This window comes from Tympanuchus pallidicinctus, unplaced genomic scaffold, assembly GCF_026119805.1.
Source record: "Tympanuchus pallidicinctus isolate F22 unplaced genomic scaffold, pur_lepc_1.0 scaffold1, whole genome shotgun sequence".
Taxonomy (NCBI): Eukaryota; Metazoa; Chordata; class Aves; order Galliformes; family Phasianidae; genus Tympanuchus; species Tympanuchus pallidicinctus.
Genome location: NW_026294618.1, coordinates 91,600,883 through 91,621,933, shown reverse-complemented (window position 1 = coordinate 91,621,933; position 21,051 = coordinate 91,600,883). Strand labels below are relative to the sequence as shown.

General features: G+C 43.9%; 1 protein-coding gene and 1 non-coding gene across 2 annotated transcripts in view; one reads left to right on the top strand and one right to left on the bottom strand.

Moving 5' to 3' along the window:
• HHIPL2 (HHIP like 2) overlaps nucleotides 1–18,125 on the top strand; it is a 28,522-nt gene extending 10,397 nt beyond the window's left edge. The window contains exons 10-18 of the mRNA XM_052671660.1: nucleotides 3,477–3,688; nucleotides 7,926–8,578; nucleotides 9,526–9,669; nucleotides 10,010–10,341; nucleotides 11,660–11,786; nucleotides 12,129–12,274; nucleotides 14,215–14,296; nucleotides 16,749–16,831; nucleotides 17,586–18,125. Coding sequence (XP_052527620.1) covers nucleotides 3,477–3,688; nucleotides 7,926–8,578; nucleotides 9,526–9,669; nucleotides 10,010–10,341; nucleotides 11,660–11,786; nucleotides 12,129–12,274; nucleotides 14,215–14,296; nucleotides 16,749–16,831; nucleotides 17,586–17,947 — 2,141 coding nt within the window. The 3' untranslated portion in view covers nucleotides 17,948–18,125. The remainder of the gene's footprint in view (nucleotides 1–3,476; nucleotides 3,689–7,925; nucleotides 8,579–9,525; nucleotides 9,670–10,009; nucleotides 10,342–11,659; nucleotides 11,787–12,128; nucleotides 12,275–14,214; nucleotides 14,297–16,748; nucleotides 16,832–17,585) is intronic.
• Nucleotides 18,126–18,683: 558 nt separating this feature from the next.
• TRNAT-UGU (transfer RNA threonine (anticodon UGU)) lies at nucleotides 18,684–18,756 on the bottom strand. The gene has a single exon. It is a non-coding gene; the product is annotated as a tRNA-Thr (tRNA).
• Nucleotides 18,757–21,051: the final 2,295 nt, after the last annotated feature.

Genomic DNA, 21,051 nt, shown 5'->3' with positions numbered 1-21,051 from the left:
TAGTTGTGGCAATCATAAGTGGGATGCTTTAACCTACAAACAGTGTGTGATGCAGCATGAAGCAAGTTTCTCACTACAAGTGTTGCATAACTTACTGTTTATGGCTGATTTCCTGAAATACGTGGAAATTTGAGAGGCCTGTACTTCACTCTTTCCATTGTATATTGATATATAGGCCATGAAGCAACCTGTTCACATAGCTGAGGCATTTTGACATACCCTAGTCAGTTTCCATGCGTTGTATTCATGGCTTGTGTCCTGTTCAAGGGCAGTCCTCATATTGTTGGGGGGGGGAGCTGAAGGTAGGGTTGCTGCTGTATTGTGGTAATGGGAAAGCTGGTGTTGCAGAGCTTCAGAAACAGCACTGAACTACTGAAAACGTTACGAGCTGCAAAGAGGATTGCTAGAGCCTCTTCTGCAGTCCTGCCCGTGAGTTGAAATGCACACTGTTGCTGTGTTTGGAAAGGAAATGTTAATGTGTTGTCACAAACTAGCGTTCCAATTCATTTAAAAACAACAACAAAAATCTTTCCAAGTACTACTTCTGTTTTAATGACAGCTCTGTAGAATTCAGTTGGGTGGCTGGCTTGAGCCACCACTGGGAATGAATAAAGATGTCTTTAACAGTGTAGTACTATATGGATAAGTTCAGCTGTGCTTTTAATAGATGAGTGTTTATCTGGGAGTTTAGTCTAGGTTAGTGTTGGGTCTTGTGATGTGCTCTGAGTATTTGAACAGGGCAAACTACTTTCCATAACCGCTTCTTTATTTCTGTCTTCGTAAGAAGGCTGCTGCCTTGTTTTGTGATGATCTACTGCTTTATTATGGGTCTTAAGTTGAATTTTGATTGTTTCAAAATGCTCTGCCTCTATTGAAGTATCCCACACCATCAGGAAGCAGCTCCCTTTAGTCCAAAGGGTGATCCTATCAGCTGTGTGCAGTGATTCATCTTGATGGGATTTGTGCATGGACAGTGGGGCTTTCCTGGGACAGCCCTGGGAGGCGACCAGACAGGATGCCCCTTCCTTGGAGTCCTTAATTTGGATTTCTGCCTGACACTGTGCTCCTCTGGGCTTCGGAATTGGGCCTTTGATAGAGCAGATGACTTCCTGGAGGTGGGCCTGGGTGTGTTTTGATAGTATTTGTCTTCTGTGCCACTTTCCCTCATCTCTGTGCTGGTGTGCAGATGAGTTGATATCGTATGACTTAACACAGAGTTACAAAACTAGATGCTCATTCCTCTTATGTCCCCTTAGCTGCCTGTGGGAACCATGTACACCCTTTTGATAAAGAGGGGGAAAAAAATGTGAGACAGCAGCAGAGTTTCGCGTGGCAGTAAGAATGTGAGAACAAGAAGGAGTTGATGTCTTTGAAAAAATCTGTTAATCCACTGTGCTCAGAGCTTTCTCCTGTCACCTTCTCTGGGAACAAGATTGCTGCCAGGGATCATGTTCTAGTGACAGAAGGGAACTGCAGAGCTGCAGTCAGCACTGGAAGATGAGCATGGTACTAGTTTTTGCACGACAGTCTTGAGTATTACTTTCATGCCTTATGGGAAATCACAAGTTTCTTTACGTGTAGGACTTGCACCTGAAAGAAAAAACCAAACTTGTTAATCTCAAGTCCTGAGTGGAATTTCCTATTCACGCTATTGAATGCCATACTGTGTCCTCAAGCCTGTGCATTGTACTTTGAATATGTTGACTCCTAGTGCATTGGAATCTTCTGCCTTGGCTCTGAATTCTGTGGTCAAGGTTTGGTTTTCTTCTGAATTGATTCCTCATCCTGCATACAAAACTTGTGAGGTGTTTCCATGAAGCAAATAGCAAATCTTTCCTTGCCTCGTTTATGTTGAAGCAAGGAACTTGCTAAGGGAATCCAAATCTCTTGGTCCACGCGCCCAGTGTGTTGTCCTTCAGATATTCCATCTCCTGTTCTGGAATTTCATTTCCAAACACTTGCACAAGACTTGGATTTGCATTTGGAGCACTGTAGGCGCGTTGTCAGCACTACACAGGTGTCAGCACTAAGCAGATCTGTACTCTACCCTTGGACTAGTCCCTGCAGAACCAGTGTTGGTGTGCTTTATACTGCTTTGAATTTGGAGTCCTTTAGGGCTTTCCATAGTTGTTCTTATCTGTGATGGTAAATGGGAAGTTCCACTCAGTCTTGTCTGGTTGCATTTAGAGTGATGTGAGATGGTATGTTTGCAGTGGGGCTTTTCTTCAGCTAAGAGTGTTTGGGTAAAGCGAGCAGTAGATGTCCTCTGTGGGACATCGTGTTCTGTCCTTATCTAAATGCAAGTAAAACTGTTGTGGCTTTCTCACCTCATTGTGAAAGCAGTGATGTGTGTTGCCTCTGCTGTTGTGCATTAACTTGGAAGTGAAGTTCTCTGCATATGTAAATATTCTGGGTTGTTTTGTCTGCAGATGGCATATCTCTAGGGAAGGAGGAGGGAGGTTTAAGTTCTAACAGGAAAAGTTCAAACTGGTGGACGAGGTTAGTTAACACGAAGAGCTCAATGCTGAAGGAATGAGGAGTGAGACAAGTGTTGTCCTCGGAATGCCAGACTGAGGGCAGTGTGTGCAAGCACAGTGCGCGTGCAGCTGATGCTGTACCAGGCAACTGGGAGAAGCACTGCATGTTCTTCACAAGAGAGAAAAGTGGACAAAAATCTAATGTGATGTTAAACCGTCTTCAAGATGCATCACTAAAGTCAATCAGCTTAAGTACAGGGTTGCCACATAATGCAGTCAATTTCAGGTTCTGGTACCTTAGAACTGTTTTCTCCTTCACTCTTTTGAGTACCTCTTCATGTTAATTCCCACCTAGGCTTGTGGGTAACAGCAGTACCTCTGTAAAATGGTCCTGTCCTGGAATGACTTGTACACATGGTTAGCTACTGCCTCCTCTGTTTGATTCTAAATTATTACTTACTCTTATTCAGTCTCAAACCAGATTCAAAGTGATAGCAATTGGAAACTGTTCATCTTCTGTTTTGCTAATGGAGAGGTTATCCTGTTCTGTATGTAACAATCATAACTTACGCTTCCATCTTTGTATTTCTTGGGGAATGATTGCTCAGTTAATTTAACTAAGCTGTGGGGATTAGATTTGTGAGTGCTCCTAGGGACGTGAGAAATATCCAGGGGGGAGTGTTCAGCCATGTGACGTGTGAAATACCAAAGGGGCAGGCTGGAAGGTTTCTCTCCAGCCAAATAGTAAACTTCAGAGAAAAAGGGAGCGGGAATGTAAGCAAACCTGAGCGAGTGAATGTTGAGCTCTGTGGCTGGCAATTAATAAAGCGGAGAGAATGAATGAACCAGAGGTCCAGGATTTTCATACATCTGACCTCAGGAAGCCTACACTGAAGAAAGTGAATGTTTGGCCAGGCACTGGAAGGAGAAGCAGTAGCTCTAGAGCTTCCTTTTCTTGCCCATGTGTCTGTCTTTGTCTCTCCTTGTTCTGCTGCATAGGCAATGTCCTAGGGCACCCTCAATGTCTGGATTATGGGCCACCTTTCCAGCCTCCTTTCCACCTGGAGTTCTGCTCTGCCTATGAAAACTTTGGCTGCTGTGACCGGGAGAGAGACAATAGCATTGCAGCAAAATACCATGAGATCCTGGATTATATTGATCCTCGGGGGCATAAGCTGTGTGGAACATATATCAAAGATATTCTCTGTCAGGTAGGGTGGAAAATCTGTAGCTTTGTCCTATGTTTTGGGCTTACTTGGGGTCAGTTGTAGTTCTGATAGTCTGTTATGGATGTCCTGCTGGGAGAAGAGGTGAGGGAGCATGGGAGAAGTAGGTGGACAGAGTAATGGCATCACATCTTCAGCATGCATTTAGCAAAGTGCTTTGGCAAGATATAGTGACATTTGATAGCAGTAATGGTTTACGAAAGCTTTGCCCGATTCAGGTGATGATGGGAATCTTGCTGCTCTGCTAGATTTCCTGTAGCAAAGGGGAGAGTTATAGGTCAGTACTTTATTTTCTGCTGGCAGTTAGTAGGTTCTGGACTACAAATTCTACAGGATGAAATGATGCAAGAATTATCAGGCAAAGCACTTAGATCCCTGGATCACAAGAAGGAGATATCCTGATTATGATCCTGCTGAGGATGCTTCAAATGGTGGTTAGAAGTACAGCAGTTTATTAGGAAGTAGGTTCATGCAGCAGCAGCAAAATCCTGAGTCTTCAGCTGCTCTTTCTATTGGTGCTGTCTGCATGATGTCCATCTGCCTCACAGAAGCAGGCATTGTGTGGTGACAAAAGACCACAGGCACTGCTCTGTTCTCCCTGAGCTCTCCTTCTCTGTCCCCCTAATTAAAGAACAGATCTGAGCTCCTTTTTAACAGTTGTTAGTCATGCAGAGCAGCACTTACTGCATGCCAAAAGACCAAGCAGCCAAAAGCCACACTTCTTACTAGGAACATATAAAACTATCCTAGTTAAAATTTCCTTTGCCCTAAAACTTCATCTGTGTACCAAAATGTTACCATCCTTTTGGATGCTGTCAAGGTGCTGGCATCTGCATGGGGGATGAGAACTCAGCATTCGGGCTGAGTAGAGTAACAGCAGGGTTCTGTTTGTCACTTTACAGTCAGTAAACCAGCAAGCAGTGCATTGCAGGTACTGGCAGGATGGCCGGCGTTGGTGTTACAAATGTTTTCTGCATGATCCAAGTAGAAAAGAAACGCTGTAAAAACGTGGCTATTTCCTCTTCAGATTTAGGTTTTTCACTCAGGGTGTGATTTCAGTTTGGATTTCTTATAAACATATTTTGTAGCAAGAGTCCTTCTCCTCAATTGAGACATACACTTTTCAAAGTAGTAAGTTATGGCTTTCTTTATTTTTCTGGAATTCACTTGCTCATTATTTGATGGGGAGGAACTTGGGTTTGTTACATCTTGCTGCTCCTGTAAAGTTTTTTCCTGTTTGTGCTGTCACAACCATGTTGAGTTTTTTGACAATTGTTATTTGGCTGTTGAAATAGTGGAGAAGCAAATATCTACAGAGTGATTTCACTTAAGCAATGTCATTTTGCTGGATCAAATTGTTACTGATCTCACCTGAAAGGGATGGAAAGTAGTCTTTATTGTACTACCTCCACAGCATCACAATAATTAGTAGTTGCTGCAGCAATCTCAGCGGTCCTGCAGAGCCCAGGCACAATGCCACAGAGTGCATTTTACCTCTGCAATGAGCTGTGTTCCTTTGAAGACAGAAGAGGATTCAATGAGGATGTGCTCAGGACCACGGATTTCCTGCTGTAACTCTAAACCTACTTTGTTTCTCTTGATAACTGACTTGGGGAGGTTTCCAAGCAGACTCTAAAGCCATCTGTCTTTGCTGATAGAGTTGCTTCATTTTGCGGTATTTCTGCTAGCTAAGCGTGCTGTAAGCATTGGTAGCTTTTTGAGTCTGACACTCAGCTGTGAAGTTTGAGGATTTAGCCCAAAAATGGAAAATGAAACTCTGAAAACTGCCTGTAATGTTCTTAAGATGGTGCTGTTCAAGTTGAAGGCTGTGAAATCTCCCTGGATGCAAACCGTGCTCCATGTGCTAGGACAGCTGTTTGGCTGCTGGCTGAGGGGATGTTTCTGTGCTCAGGAAGCTGCTGAAGGAGAGGCTGGAAAAAGCAAAACCAAAAAATAAACCGAAGGCAAAATAAGCCTTTTTAAAGCTGATTGAAAGCCGTGAGTATGGAATAGGAAAACATAGCATGGGATAGGAAGTACAGACAATCACACTTCTAAGGGAGTTTTAAATCTCAGGCCTCGCTTTATTGCTGAATGCACACTCTTTTTGCAGGCAAGCTATTAGAAAATAGCAAAGAGTTATTAATATTATCTCAGCAGCTTCTGCTGATTCTGCTCTGTAGTGTAGCTGGATTAACTCTATTGTTCCATACACACTTGAGCAAAATGAAGGCAGACTCACAGTAACTACTGTAAGGCCATCTAATCCTTGAAGTTTCTGCGGAGCGTAAGGGATGTTCAATTTTGTTTAAGCAGATTTATTTAATGTAGCAGTAAAGATACTAGTGTAATAATTCTCCTTTCTTGAGCTTGTCTGTGTAGCTACTTTCAGGTGTAGGATTTGGAGTACAAGCTTTACGTGGGGCAGCTGAGGGAACTGGAATTGTTCAGTCTGGAGAAGAGGAGGATCAGGGAGACCTTACTGCTCTCTACAGCTCCTGCAGGGAGGTTGTGGTGAGGTGGTGGTCAGCCTCTCCTCCTGGTTAACACTGATGGGGTGAGAAGTAGTGGCTGTAAGTTGTGCTGGGGAGGAACAGGTTGAATATAACAACAACAACAAAAATCTCGGTACGAGTGGTGAGGCACTGGCACAGGCTGCTCAGGGAGGTGGTAACCATCCCTGGCAGTGTTCAAGAACCCCTAACCGAGGGATGTGGTTAGTGGGCATGGTGCAGATGGCTGATGGTTGATGTGATGGACTTGGTGGTCTTTCCTACTTGAATGATTCTATAACGTATCTGACCAATAAAAACTCTGGACAGATTATTTTAGGCTGCTGGCATGAAAACCAGTAAAATAATCTGTCTGCAGCTCCTTTGCTTTTAAATTAAATTAAAAATAAATTTTAAATTAATAAAAGTTTTTTACTGACTAATATAAATTGGTGAGATTTCAATAAATGTTTTATGGAAGTTCTGGCCACATTTTTTTTTTCGCAAGATGGTGAATTTGGATATAGTAACGAATTCAAGCCTACTGCTTGATTTTTTTATTACTGCACATGCTAATGACAGATGAGAGGAGTTTCAGATGCACAGTATTTGAAAGCATTTCTTGCAGTTATTTTTTTGCAGAAGATTGCATATGGAGTTAATGGTAGCTACATGAATTGCATAGGATGAGATTCATTTTCTCAGAATAGTTCTAAATCTCAACCACAATTGAGATTTATGTACTTTCATGCATGTGAGAATGTAGTTGAAGTTGTACAGCATCAGACCAATTCAGCCCAGTGTCCTGTCTGAAAGTAGCCAAAAGCTGCTGGAGGAGCATGTAACAGGAGGGTGAATGCACAGAATGTGCTCCTAGCTTCCAGTTGTTTTCAGCTCAGGCACTTCTGAAATCACATGTGACTTTCTTGGCACTCAATCATCAGTGGTTTTCTCTTCCATTCGGTCATCTAGTCTTGCTGTGAGCCAGTGTACATCTCTAGTAACTGCAATTTTCTCTGGCAAAGAAAGTATTTTGCTTCCTTTTCTAACTTGTCTCCTGCTAATCTTATCTGACGCTTCTCATTTTTCTTCTGGGGTAGAGGTTGAACAAGCAATGCTCATTCATCATTACAACGTCTCAAGACTTTCACAGACCTCTGTCATGCTGTCATCCTGCTCCTGTGCATCTCTTCAGAACTGCTCACTGACAGCCTACTGAGCTGATCAGTGCCTCTTTCCTTGTCACTTTTTTCTTGTGGGAGAGCAGAGCAAACGATCCCTACAGCAAGTTAGCAAACATAACCTGCTTTTAACAGACAGAGAATAAAAAGCCTAGCTTAAAATCTAGCAGATGAAACAAAGGGAGACTTCTAATAGCTTAAAATCTAGCAGATGAAACAAAGGGAAACTTCTAATAGCAGAGGTCAGAGTAGATTGACAGAAAAATCTCTTAAATCCATAGGAGCCTCTAGTGATGGAGGATTCCACAGCATAAATAGATGTCTTTCTTTTGGGAGTAACTTAGGTGCAGCTGATAGTGCTTTGCTGAAGGAAACTGCTAGTGAGCTCTGAGTTCCTTTTAGCTTTATATTGAGTGGCTTTCTACTACTCCAAAGATGACTCACTGTGCTCTCTACCGTATTAATTTTTCATTTAACTGCTTTGCTTCTACAAGGAGGAGCCTTGGCTTTTCCTAGATGTGTGCACAACTGCATTCTTTAACTTTCTAGGAATGTTCTCCGTATGCTGCACATCTCTATGATGCTGAAAACCCCAGGACGCCTCTCAGAAAGCTTCCAGGACTTTGTTTCGACTACTGCTCTGAGTTTCATTTCAGTTGCCGCTCTGCCATCAGCTTGCTCACCAGTGATAAGCACATTCAAGAATGCTGTGAGACCAATAAGACTCGCTTCTGCAACCTCCTTCGCCTGCATGACGAGGACTATTGCTTCCCCAACGTGCTGAGGAACACGGCCCTCAACCGCAACCTGGGCTCAGTGGTGGAGGACCGCAGGGGCTGCCTCCAGCTCTGCCTTACCGAGGTTGCCAATGGCCTGAGGAACCCGGTCCTCATGCTGCATGCCAACGACCAGACCCACCGTATGTTTGTAGCTGAGCAGGTGGGCATCATCTGGGTCTACCTACCTGATGGCAGCCGGCTGGAGGAGCCATTTTTGGATATTAAAAGTATCGTGCTGGCAACGCCGTGGATAGGGGATGAAAGAGGCTTTTTGGGGATGGCTTTCCACCCCAACTACAAGAACAATGGGAAATTTTACATCTATTATTCATATATGGATAAGAAGCAAGTGGAAAAGATCAGAATCAGTGAATTGAAGGTTTTGGCCTCTGATGCCAACAGAGCAGATCCACACTCAGAAAGGTAACGTTTATGTTGAATGCTACTGTGTGCCATGGTAAGAAATGTTTTTCTCTGTTCTTGTCTTTCCCCCTTGCAGAACTGGCACTGTTCCCATGTTGAATGGGTCTGTTAAAAAGCTAATGGGGCAAGTTGGCTGAAGTCTGCACAGCAAACTAAAAAGACATGAAAACAACCCAGGATCCAGACTTTTGAATTGTCCTGTCTTTCTGTACTCTTGCCTTTTTAAAGAGCAGTAATAACTTCAAGCCTTGAAGCTTGTAAAGCACAACTTTCCTTGGAAGTTTTTTGTGCTCTGGGGGAACAGGGATGTTTCAGTACAGTACTGTACATTCATTTGATCTGATGTTTCCCCACCCCCTGCCAAAACTAGTCTCTGTGATAGAGAAGAACTTGTTAATAGCAGACTTATTTTCTTTCAAGTTTTGCAGTCACCATATGATACTCCAAAGATGGTGCTGAAGCCTTTAGAACCACCAGCTACTTTTCATATAAGAAAGCAGAACCCAGCTTCCACAATTGGAGTTCACAGGGCAACAACTCTTTGCTCTAGTGAACGCATTGTGTATTTCTGCTTGTGTTAGCAAGTGAGCTGTGACACTGCTCTGCCTATAGTGCTGGGTGAGCACTGCAGCTAGTGCTAGAGGTATTGAGGCAGTGCAGGTTAAAGCTGTGGTACATGGAGCAGGAGTGTGCTACATGGCTTGTGGTTATTGTTCATCAAGGGGTGCTGTAAAGTGCACTGCTACAAGGCATGCAGCCAGCTCTAAACTGCAGGCTCACAAGAATTGGGGTGTAGCTGAGCCCTTGCATTGCATCTGAGGAATCTGCACAGCTAGGTGATTTTGCTTTCTTCTACAGTAGGAATGCACTACTTCTGTGGCCTGCCTTGAATGGTCAGTTCCTTCCAGTAACTACATCTGGATTTCATTTATTTTGTTTTCTTTCAGGAATCTTTTGGAACTTGAAGAACCAGCTGCAAATCATAATGGTGGGCAACTGCTCTTTGGTGTGGATGGCTATCTGTATCTATTCATAGGGGATGGAGGGAAAGCTGGAGACCCTTTTGGGAAATTTGGGAATGCTCAGAACAAGTAAGTAGGAGTGCAGGCGAAAACGTTGAGCTCATCTACGAAGTCGCAGGGCTTAGAAATGAGACAGTATGGAAGAGTAAAGTAACAGTGCTTCTGGGAAGTGCTTGTTCATAATTACAAAACTTAGTTAAAATTTTGTGTTTTGAAAGTAGAGGGGACCCAATTCACTGAGAAGAGTGGAAGAGTTTTCTGTGATTTAGTTGCAAAACATACCAGCTGTTGTTTTACTCTTTTGAACAGATAATTTTTCCTTGGGGAAGGAGGGAGGGAACTGTCCGTGTCTTCACTTGTTTCTCACACTCATGCTTGTAAATCTGTCTTTATCTGTTGCTCTCTTTAGGAGTGTTTTGCTGGGGAAAGTCTTGAGGATTGATGTGGATGGAAGAGGTCCTGATGGCAAGCCATATCGCATCCCTCCTGATAACCCTTTTGTGTCTGATCTCAAGGCTCGCCCTGAGGTTTATGCTTATGGGGTCAGGAATATGTGGCGCTGTGCGGTTGACCGGGGGGATCCTGTCACAAAAAAGGGAAGAGGGAGGATATTCTGTGGAGACGTTGGACAGAACAGGTTTGAAGAAGTGGACATAATTGTTAAAGGAGGAAACTATGGCTGGAGAGCAAAAGAGGGATTTGAATGCTATGACACAAAGCTTTGCCATAATTCCTCCTTGGGTAAGGAAGAAGCTTCTCGTAGAAGCTTACTTTATTTTTATACTACTTGTATTTAGTTGGCTATAGTATTACTTTTCCATGTAGCTGAACAATCCAGTTCCTTGTTGAATGGAGATGGTTTACTTAAAAGCAGAAATCTCTTCTCCCCAGCCCTTGTGTTGATATGAAATGCTGACCACCTTCAGGGAGGGAATTCCTTGTCCTACACTGAAAGTGGAATTTAAGGTCAAAGCCTGTGGCTTTTCCAGACTGCTTTCCTGGGGAACCCAACAGATTGGGTCTACATACAAAACTGATGCTCTGTTTCCTTCAGAGATTTCTTCAGAAGCTCTGAGCGTGGCTATGGAAAAGGCAGGGCAACCAGGCTGGTGCTGGGACCATGAAACACATCTTACAAAAGAGCCAGTGTATCCCAGTGAGTAGAGTGCTCCAGCAGAACACATACTCTGTGCTCTGGATCTGGATGTGGGTGTGAGCAGACAAACTTGACTCACTTGGCTTCCTTCAACAAAGAGTGGATACTGATGGTCTTTGTAGAGCATGGTAGTAGGACTGGGTATTATGTTATATAATGTTCCTTCAGTTCTTGGAGGAAAACATCTGATCTCAAGCTGGTATGGATGTTTCTGGAACATCTGCATGAGCAAACTTGCATTTACAAGTATGAGTATTTGTCATCAGCAGCTCTCCTATGCTTGTACTCATGGCTCTTTTTAAAAATAAACCACTTTAGATTTTGCCTTTAATTTTTAGTGAGCTACATTTGTGATCTGTATCCTCATTAAGATCAAAGATGAAATATAGTCCTGTCTTCACTTTTTCCCCCAGGCTGCATAATTTTGTAGGATCTGATTCTGGGCTTCAAGAAGTGTTGAATTCAGCATTAATGTTGCCTGAAACAAAGCATTTATCTTCAGAAATGACAAATTGTTTGTAGGTTACATATTCATGCATGTTCTGTTCTGAGAATGGCAGCAAACCCATGAAGATGCTGAGCTGCCTTGCAATTGTTTGTTTCTATCCTCTTCTGTAGAAGTACAGGAACTCGTAAAGGCAATCTGCTGGGTGGTGCAGTGACAGATCTGTAAGATATTTCTGCCTACAGGTAGCTACTTTTCTGCAGAGAGCTCTCTAAAGCCCCTGGGTTGGTTCTATCCTGGAATAAATGACTGAATCCCCATTGAAGTTTAAACTGTGCCATTTATTCAACTCTTCCACTCCTTCGTGTCACTTTGTGCCCGTTAGTATTACTGAACAACTGCTTTTTGATTCTCTCTGGATATAAATTTCTCTGTTCTCGTGTTTCTGTGTTTAACAGATGATATTCTTCCAATATTTGCTTATGGCCGCAATGTGGGCAAGTCTGTCACTGGAGGTTATGTGTACAGAGGATGTGAATCGCCCAACCTGAATGGCCTCTATATCTTCGGTGATTTCATGAATGGGTGAGATGAGTCATTTTCTCTGCATCTCCTGTTCTGCATACGTATGCACCTTAACGATGTAGCAGAGACCTTTAGAACTGGAGTAAATGAGAACCCAATATACTTGCATATTAGATTAAGGGCTGTAACCATTGTGACAACATTTTGGTGAGATTCTAAACTTCTTCCAAGTTAGGTCCTTAAGATGAGTTTGCTTTTGCTCAGGCTTTTTTTTTTTTTTCTGAAAGAGATGATCAAAGCTACTCAACAGTTGGGATCTTAACTGACACTTCAATGGCAGTAATGCATGATTTTGGCAGGAACAAATCTTGATAAAATATATAAGTTTTATTTTTCATCTAGTCGACTTATGGCTTTACGGGAAGATGAGAAGACAAACAGGTGGAAGAAGCAAGATATCTGCATTGGCAGCACAAAAGCTTGTGCTTTCCCTGGGATGATCAGATCTTACAGTAAATTCATCATCTCATTTGCTGAGGATGAAGCAGGTAGAGTATCTTGCCAGTCCTACCTTCATTGGAAATAATACTGTCAGTTTTGTGCTCTGGGGCAAACACTGAACTTATGCTGCTTCTCACAAATGTTGCTAAAGAGTAAGTGCTAAACAACGGGTTTGTAGCCATTTCAGTGTGGCAGGAAAGGGGTTCAGAGGTGTCCTGTATCCTGTGAAGCTGTTGCAGGCTGGCTTTGTGAAGCTCAGGAATCAGATCCTCAAGTGAACTTCACTTGGAATACTCCAGGTTCCTTACAGAGTTTGAACTGGTGTTGATTTTATGGTACACCTTTTTTTATTAGTTATTTTATTAATGAAAAGGCTACATCAAGACAATTTGTTCCTCCATTGTGACAGTTCATTTAGAATGTAATGTCCAGTTCTGTGCTCCCCAGTTTAAAAAGGGATCTCCTCGAAGGAGTCCAGTGGAGGGCCACAAAGATGATAAAGGGCCTGGAGTTTCTCCCCTATGAGGAAAGGCTGAGTGAACAGGGTTAGTTTAGGCTGGTGAAAGAAGACTGAGAGGGGATCTGATAAATGTTTTTCATGTCTAGTGGGAGGTGGGAGGCAAACAGATGATATCACTCCATGATATGTAGTGATAGGACAAAGAGTCATGGCCTAAAACTTAAGTTCTGTACTAACATGTGGGAGAACATCTTTGTGGTAAGGGTTATGGAGCATTGGAATGGGCTGCTCAGATAGGTTTGTGGAGTCTCCCTCTATGGCAATATTCAAGACCCTTCTGGGCCTGGTTGTGCAACCTATTGTAGGGTACCTGCTTTGGCAGAGAATTGGACTCTATCTCTTGAAGTCCTTTCCAACCCTTGTGATTCCATGATTCATTCTTGCTTGAGTTCTTGTAGTTAATCTGAATCTCTTCCTCTTATTAGTTTAAATTCCTCCATCTATTCAAAGCAACAATACTTCACACTAGGATTACAGACCAGAAGATTTTACTGGCAATGAAAACAGAGGCTGGTTTTCAGAGTTCTGTGGAAATGTCTCAGTGCATAGAGATATTTTGTGGTCATGGTGACAAGACTTTCACAGAGATTAAATGCATACTTCATTTACTTCTACACAGTCTCCTGACAAAGGTCTATGCAACATAAAAAAGCAAAGCAAATTTATGGGATGCTCAGATGTGCTCTGGGGAGAGATTTCATGATTTAGCAGAAAAGAGCTTTACTTGTCAGAAAAAGATCCTAGGCCATTTGTCTGGCACATTTTGTCAGATTTAGCCTTTAGCATGAACTATGTACAATTTCTAATTGTTCTAAGTGTGGGATGAGTGGATGTTAAATGTCTCTTCTACTTGTTGCTGTTCAGAAACTATTATGGTGCTGTAATTTGAAATGCTACAATAATTTTTTCTCTTTTACAAGTTGCCGTAATTTGCCTGGATATTATTTTAATGGGTGCTGAAGGAAAGACATCAAGAGTAGTTGCTCTCCTTGGCAGCCATACAGTAATAAGCAGCTTTTGCCTTGCATGGATAGCCAGTTTAGATCCTTTGCATGCTTTTTTTTATTTTTTTTTTTTTGTACCTCTGAGAGATGGCTAAATAATTTTGTAGTTTTCCTTTCTAATTTCTAGCTTCTGGATGTTTCTTTGGTAAAAACAATTTTAAAAAGCATGTCTTTATACATAGGAAAGTAACCATGTAGAAGGTCGTCTTCATGAAGGCCCTGCTCATGCTCTGTGTTTGGTTGAGGGCTGCTCTTCTTGTGTGAAACTGCTGCAACATCGCTTGTTGTCCCCAGAAGTCAGCCTACAATAGGGCAGGGTGAAGTAAGACACGACTGAGAGCAACCAAAAGGGTTCTCTTTCTGACCATGTTCACTAGTGAAGAGACAGAAAACAGGGAAAAGTGGAACCGGGTTTCAGTTTGGACTCTTGAACCTGAAACTGCTTTTCTTCACTTCCATTTAGGTGAGCTGTATTTTATGTCCACTTCTTATCCCAGTGCCTATGCGCCACATGGATCTCTTTACAAGTTTGTTGATCCTGCAAGGTTAGTAACTAAAGATGTTTTTAATGTCAAATTCTTCTGTACTCACCACACATTCTTTAACTGCCATGGGAGACAGAATTCAAAGTACTTCTGAAACATAATCTCACTACCTTCTACCTCCAGACCTTGATTTCTGTTGACCCACTGTACATCTGGTGCAACTTCTCAGTTTCAATGAACTTGTTCCTCACTTATCATGTGTGTACCCAAAAGTGGACCAAGTTCTGATAACTTTAAGATCTGGGACAGTGAGGATCAAAATTGGATCTCCTTGTTTGCCTTTAAAGTATAACACAGTGATATCTAAATGCATGTTCTTCAGGGTTATGAGAGGGGAACATTTTGTTTACACTTCAACCAGAGATCTTGTAAATCAAAGAAAATTGATTTGATAACAGCAAGGATACTTTTCTTTTTTGATTTTACTTTGTGCTGGCATCGTGTTCCTTTCCATAATGAAAGGGAAGTCAGAAAATGAATTGATAAGCCATAAAGTAGTGAAGCACAGTAAAAGGCTGATATGTAGCAACACGAAAGCAAATAGTTATGGTCAAGGCTCTTGGCCCATCTGATAAATTCAAACCTAGCCTAAGCTGTGAAGGGTTGAATGTATTTCCATTTGCTAGCAAATTGAAGGTGCAAATCAGTTGTCTTACCAAGCATCTTACCAGGGCTTGTTTTTTCCAACTCAAATCTGCCTGGCATGGTTCATCTGTGAGAGGAAAAAAGATACTGCCAACCCTCATAGCACCCCATTTCTGTGTATGAAGGACTTAGTTATCTTGCATGGTCACTGCAGCGTTGACTGTTCCCTACTGCTAAAGAAATCTAAATGAAAACAGAACACTCTGCTGAGGCCAAGGCTCTTGTGAACTGTGCTGTTACATGTTGAGGCTGATGCAGTTTAATAAGATCAGCCATGAACATTCCCTAGGACATTTAACAGTGACCTTTTGCTAATTGAAAAGTACTGGTAATCTCATTCTTCGACGTCTTACTGCACTTTTTGACACAAGGACTGCAAGGATGTCTGTCCCTAATTTTATGCAAGGAAATCGGCTTACAGGAGTCAACCTTATGTGCTCTTAAGAACTACAACATGGAAGGCAGGCAATTTTGAATCTTGTTTAATTTTCCATGTGAAAATTCTCCTCTCCACATGAGCTGGAGAAATATTAAAGCTAATGAGGCAAAGGGAAAAACAGGTTGCGAGATCATCCCTTGCAGGTTGAGCACCCAGTTCTCCCTGAGATCAGCAGGAATTAGTCCATCGTCTAAAGGAAGACGATTAGTCTAGTCGTCTAATGGGAGAATCCCAAAAATGTGTACTAGCATTTACAGAGTCTGGAAGTGATGGCAGGTATTTGTGATGTACTTTGAGTTTTAGTATTAAATAAAAATAAAAATGCAGTCCAAGGTTTAGCTACAATTCCTCTTAACAAAGAGAAGTGATGCACTGCATTAGGGTGGCTCCATGGGAGCAGCAAGCCCCCTGGCAGGAGCGTGATGCTTTCACTGCTCTGAAAGGCTTGCTGGAAACAAGCCAGCTCTGTCCAGTGCTTCTGGAGCTTCATATCCATTGTTTTTAGGTGGATCTCTGGAATGTATTCTTGTATTTTCTGGCTTCCATTAGCCTGGATGCAGAACTGCTCAGGTTTGTCCTTGTCTGTCAGGTTAAGTGCTTGGCAAGTTTGTCTGGGGTGTGCAAAGCTTGGCCCTGGAGTAGAATGCTGCTACCTCCAGCTCCCGGGCTGCACTCTGGCCTTCTGACCATACTCTCAGTGGAGATTGTCTTCCCATTCTTCTTTGCAATTTCATGCTTTTTATGGGATTATTCTATTTCTACCCCACATGGCTGGCATGCTTCTACCTGGAGTGGCATCGAACTCCTCAGTCAAGAGTGGAGGGAGGTGTTAGAAGGTGCTTTAAAAGTTGAGGAAGAGGGAGGAACAACAAAAGCCACCACCAAGCCTGCCCTAGTAGCTTGTCGTCTTTTTTTTTTTTCTTTTTAATTGACGTGGTGTGGGGAAAGCACTCACATGGCTGTTGCCCTCGTCTGAAGGAAAATGCTGATCACAAGAAAATGCTGTGCCTGAGGTCATGCTCTGCTGTGCTCTGTGCTTAAAAGCACGCCAAATTGGAAGAGCGTGTTCTTTTGTCACTTTTCTCTCCAGCCCTTCTCTTGGTGAAGATCAGAAAACATAGGTAAATGTAGGTCTACTGCTCTATGCAGTCCCTTCGCTTATGTCCAAAGCAGCACCCTTTGGATGTCACACCAAATTCTGTGGGGCTGGCTGGAGCTCCTTATGCTGTACTGTCAGTGGGCAAAAAGAGCTCTGTCAGTAGCGATCAGCAGCCCTGCTCATGGCAGGGGGCTGGGACGAGATGATCTTATAAACTTCTGGACAGTTTCTCAGGTATCTGCGCATCTTTCTGTTGTTTTTTCTTCAAGGCGAGCTCCACCAGGGAAATGTAAATACAAGCCCGTAACAGTGAAAACAAAGAGCAAACGGATCGCATTTGTTCCACGTGCAAGTAAGTTGGGCTTTAATTTTACCAAGAAACAAAGCTGTCAATGGTCTTACATATATATGATTGATGTAGCTAGTGAAGTTAAAAGCCAAAGTGCTGAGCAGGACCTATCTTGAAGTCAGGTAATCACATGTACTGTGTGCTTCTGTTGACTGATAGATCTTGGTATTTGAATTTTCCTAAATGTTGTGAAGCAACAGTGCTCACAGCCATCACAGGGGAATTGATGGCTCTGCCTAGGCATTGGGTTTGGTGCCTGTCCTTGCTTTGTGAAAAGCTCCTCAGGTCAAATCACATCATTCTTCCTCTGTGAATCTAGGGGAGCCGTCTTTCCTTTCTTCTATTTTTTTTTTCCTGTCCAAAGTCTTATTAGACCAGAGCAGAGGTTACATTGTGTTATTAAGTAGAAAAAACATTTAGCAAGCTGAAACTGCCTTATCTGGGATTTCTAGATACTGGTGTAATGTGAAAAATTCATAGTCTTCAGTTGGCCAGAGAGAAGCATGCAAGGCTTTCTTACATTCCTTCAGGACTTATTTTCCTAAATAGACATTCATAATTTCTAAGATTAAACAGACTTTATTTCCAAGAAACCCAAGAATCTTTTGATAGATGTTTATGCAACCTGTTTATTCTTTTTAGAATGCTAGATATTTTTCTAAGCTGCGCTTCTATTAAGAGTTTGTATCAGTATTTTTCTAAATTAGCCTTCTGCCTGAAAGTAGGGATAATGAAACATCTCAATTACTCTTCTCAGAGACTGTCCTTGAGTTCCTTAATGAACCTTCACCAACCAAGCCCCCCAAAAGGTCTTCCAGCCCCCCTGGAGCTACCCCAACAGCTTCTTCTAAGAAATCTAAAAAGATGGCATCCTCCAAGACAAAAGCATCGACAGTGAAACCAGCTCTGTCCAATAAAAAGACACTGAAAACCAAGGCTGATGGTGAACACAAGGCAAAGCAGAAACAGCAGAAGGTTGCAAGGGTCCCCAGAACAACACCAGCACCATCTCTGCCGAAAAGGAAGAGCTCCCAGCTAACTGAAGCCAAGAAGCTTCTGCCAAAGAAAGCTGCACAAGCTAAGGGAGAAGTGGGAAGGAGAAGGAAGGAGAGTAGATGAAGCAGCAGCTTTTGAACCTCACGGCAATCCCTCAAACAAGCAAGTTACATGTAAGGTGGTGGAACAAATGCTCTGAATCCACTCTTTCCTTTGGTTCCTCACTGTTGCTCTCCTTCCTTTCTGTCAGTGTTAGCGGTCTGTATGTGTTCTATTAAACCTTAATGGCATTAAACCTTAACTGCATTTAACAATATTTTACTGAAGTTACGAACAACGTGTGGGTTCCTGAGGGCCGGGACGTGGGCTGGCACTGTTAGGAGGACCGTGAGATGGGCGCACCTGGGGCTGCTGCGTTCTCGGCGGCTGTGTGCTGTAACGAACAGCCATTTTTTTTTTCTCCAGCGCGGTGCATTTACTGGAGCAACGGGGCCGCGGCGTTACCGAGGCTGTGCCCGCGTACCGCCTTCCCCTCGGGCGAGGTTGGAGAGGCAGCGCGCGGCACCATTTTGCAGTTCGGGCTTCAGCCGACGCTGCTTCCCGCGTTGGGCTTCCTGCTGCTGCCACCTGCTGGCTGCAGCCATGCCGCGAGGCCGGCTGCGAGCTGGGTCTGCAGCGCAGGGTGCTAGAGCGACCAGCCCTCGGGCCGAGCTGCGTGGGAGCGGGGCAGGGACGGCGACGCGTTCTCCCTGCGGCCGTGCATGTTTTTTTTCCCAGGGGAGGGGGGAGGCGGGTTCGGAACGGAACTATTCGATAGGAAAGAGAAAGTTAAAGAAAAAAAGAAAGCCAAAATCTTGGTAGGCCCCAGCGAGGATCGAACTCGCGACCCCTGGTTTACAAGACCAGTGCTCTAACCACTGAGCTATGGAGCCACCTATCAGTTCCAGCCCTGCCGATGCCTCCTGTGCCTGGGGACGTTGGGCGCCGCGTGCTCCCGCACGCGCCGCACCTTGCAGCCCAGCTCCGCGTTCTGCTGCCTCCTCGCCGGCACCCGAGGCTCCGAGCAGCTGGAGCTGCGTTAGGCCACAGGCAGAGAACGGCAGGCCCCGCCTTGCCTCTTGCTTCTAGGATCTCCGAGGGCGATTTGGCTTGCGCGGCTCCGCTCAGTCCCGCCCTGTAGTTTCTCCGTAGTCGTTTCTTCTGGCGGGAAATGCTGACGGAAGGCGAGTGCCGAAGTTCACTTGTCGTCTGTGAGCAGCCGGTCGGCCTGGCCTGCTTATCAACAGGACAGCGAGTGCAGATGTATAAGCGTGGAATAAAGCAGCATTTGCACGTGATCAAATATGCTGTTCCAGCAAGAAGGATTCAGTGATGAAGTGAAGCTTTACGGAATGGTTTCTAAAGTGTTCTCTTGAGCCCACCACAGTGACCTGCTATGGAGGGGGAGGCGATTCCAGCTTCGTGAGGCAGGGCATGATGTAAGCTTCCCCACCAAAGACACCCCTAAGCCCAACCACCACAAACAAAACCAGTGTAACTTGAGTGATTGCAACCAGCTTGGTGTTGTAAGTGTCCTCAGGTTTGGTGAAATAACTGCTGCAGAACGATTTTTCTTGCAGATAAACCATAAGCATAGGCTGGACCCAACAACAAGAAAGACATGTTGTGGCCTCAGTTTCTCTCTTCATTTTTTGCAGAGCAAGAAAACAAAACTGTGGAAGTTGCCTCCTTTTCTTTGCGTAGAGGAGCCAGTTGTCTTCATGTGACCAAAAGTAAAGCTCCTTGAAATAAAAATGAACAGAAAAAGCTGCCCTAAGGCAAATATAGACTGTTCATCCATTCCACAAATCATGAAATTGAGTTGTTTTAAATGTTATTACAGTTTTCCTATGCTACGAAGAACCAACTTTAGCCAGTTTAATAGAACTGAACAGTAAGGTGAGATGTATTCTGACGGAATAGTATTGAAAGCTAGTTTTCTGTGGTGGTGTATCTACTTGTCACTGTTGTTTTTTAAGTGCAAAGTGCTGTAATACTCCTGCTTCCAGGCTCCCTTTCCCATCTTCCTAGAGCTCACTGGGAGATGGGGAACAAACGGACCCGTAAGCACATCGCAGGGGGGTTGGAACTTGCTGCTCATTGTGGTCCTTTTCAACGCAGGCCATTCTATGAATCCTGTTTGACCAACCTGATGGCCTTTTATGATGGTGTCACTGCATCAGTGGCCAAGGGAAGAGCCACTGATGACATTTATCTTCAGTAAGGCCTTTGACACCACAACAAATTAGAAAGATATGGATGGGTGGACTGTTCAGTGTACAAAGAATTGGCTGCAAGATTGAGTCCAGAGAGTGGTGGTTAATGGCTCAGTGTCTGGATGCAGATGAGTGACAAGTGGCATCCTCCAGGAGCCAGTGCTGGGACCAATACTCTTTGATATCTTCATAAATGACATTGATACTGGGGTTGGGTGCACCCTCAGCAATTTGCTGATGACACCAATCTGTGGGGCTCAGTCAACATGCACAAGGGATGGGATGCCCTCCAAAGGGTCCAAAGACTGGCTTGAGCAGTGGGCCCAGGTGAATCTCTTGAGGTTCAAAGAATCAAAATGTAAGGTCTTGCACCTGGGTCTAGGCAATCCCCACTAGAAATACAAGCTAAGAGATGAAAGGATTGAGCACAACCTTGCTGAAAAAGAGTTGGGGGGTACTGGTGGATAGGAAGCCGAACGTGAGCCAGCATTGTGCCCTCACAGTCCAGAAAGTCGACTGTATCCTGGGCTGCATCAAAAGAAGCAAGGTCAGCAGGGTGAGGGAGGTGATCCTGCCCCTCTATTCCATACTGGTGAGGCCTCACCTGGAGCACTGCAGCCACATGTGGAATCCTCAGTACAGGAGAGACATGGACCTGTTGGAGTGCATCCAGAGAGCCCTAAAAAATGATCCAAGGGATGGGACACCTCCCCTACGAGGACAGGCTGAGAGAGCTGGGGCTGTTCTGCCTGGTGAAGAGAAGGCTCCGAGACGACCTGATAGCGGCCTTTCAGCATCCAAAGGTGAGTTACAGGAAAGAAAGGGACAGACTCTTTAGCAGGGTCTGTGGTGATAGAACAAGGGGAAATGGTTTCAAGCTTGATGGGGGTAGATTTAGGTTAGATATAAGGAAAAAGTATTTTATAGTGAGGAAAAGGTTGCCCAGAGATGTGATGGATGCCCTGTCCCTAG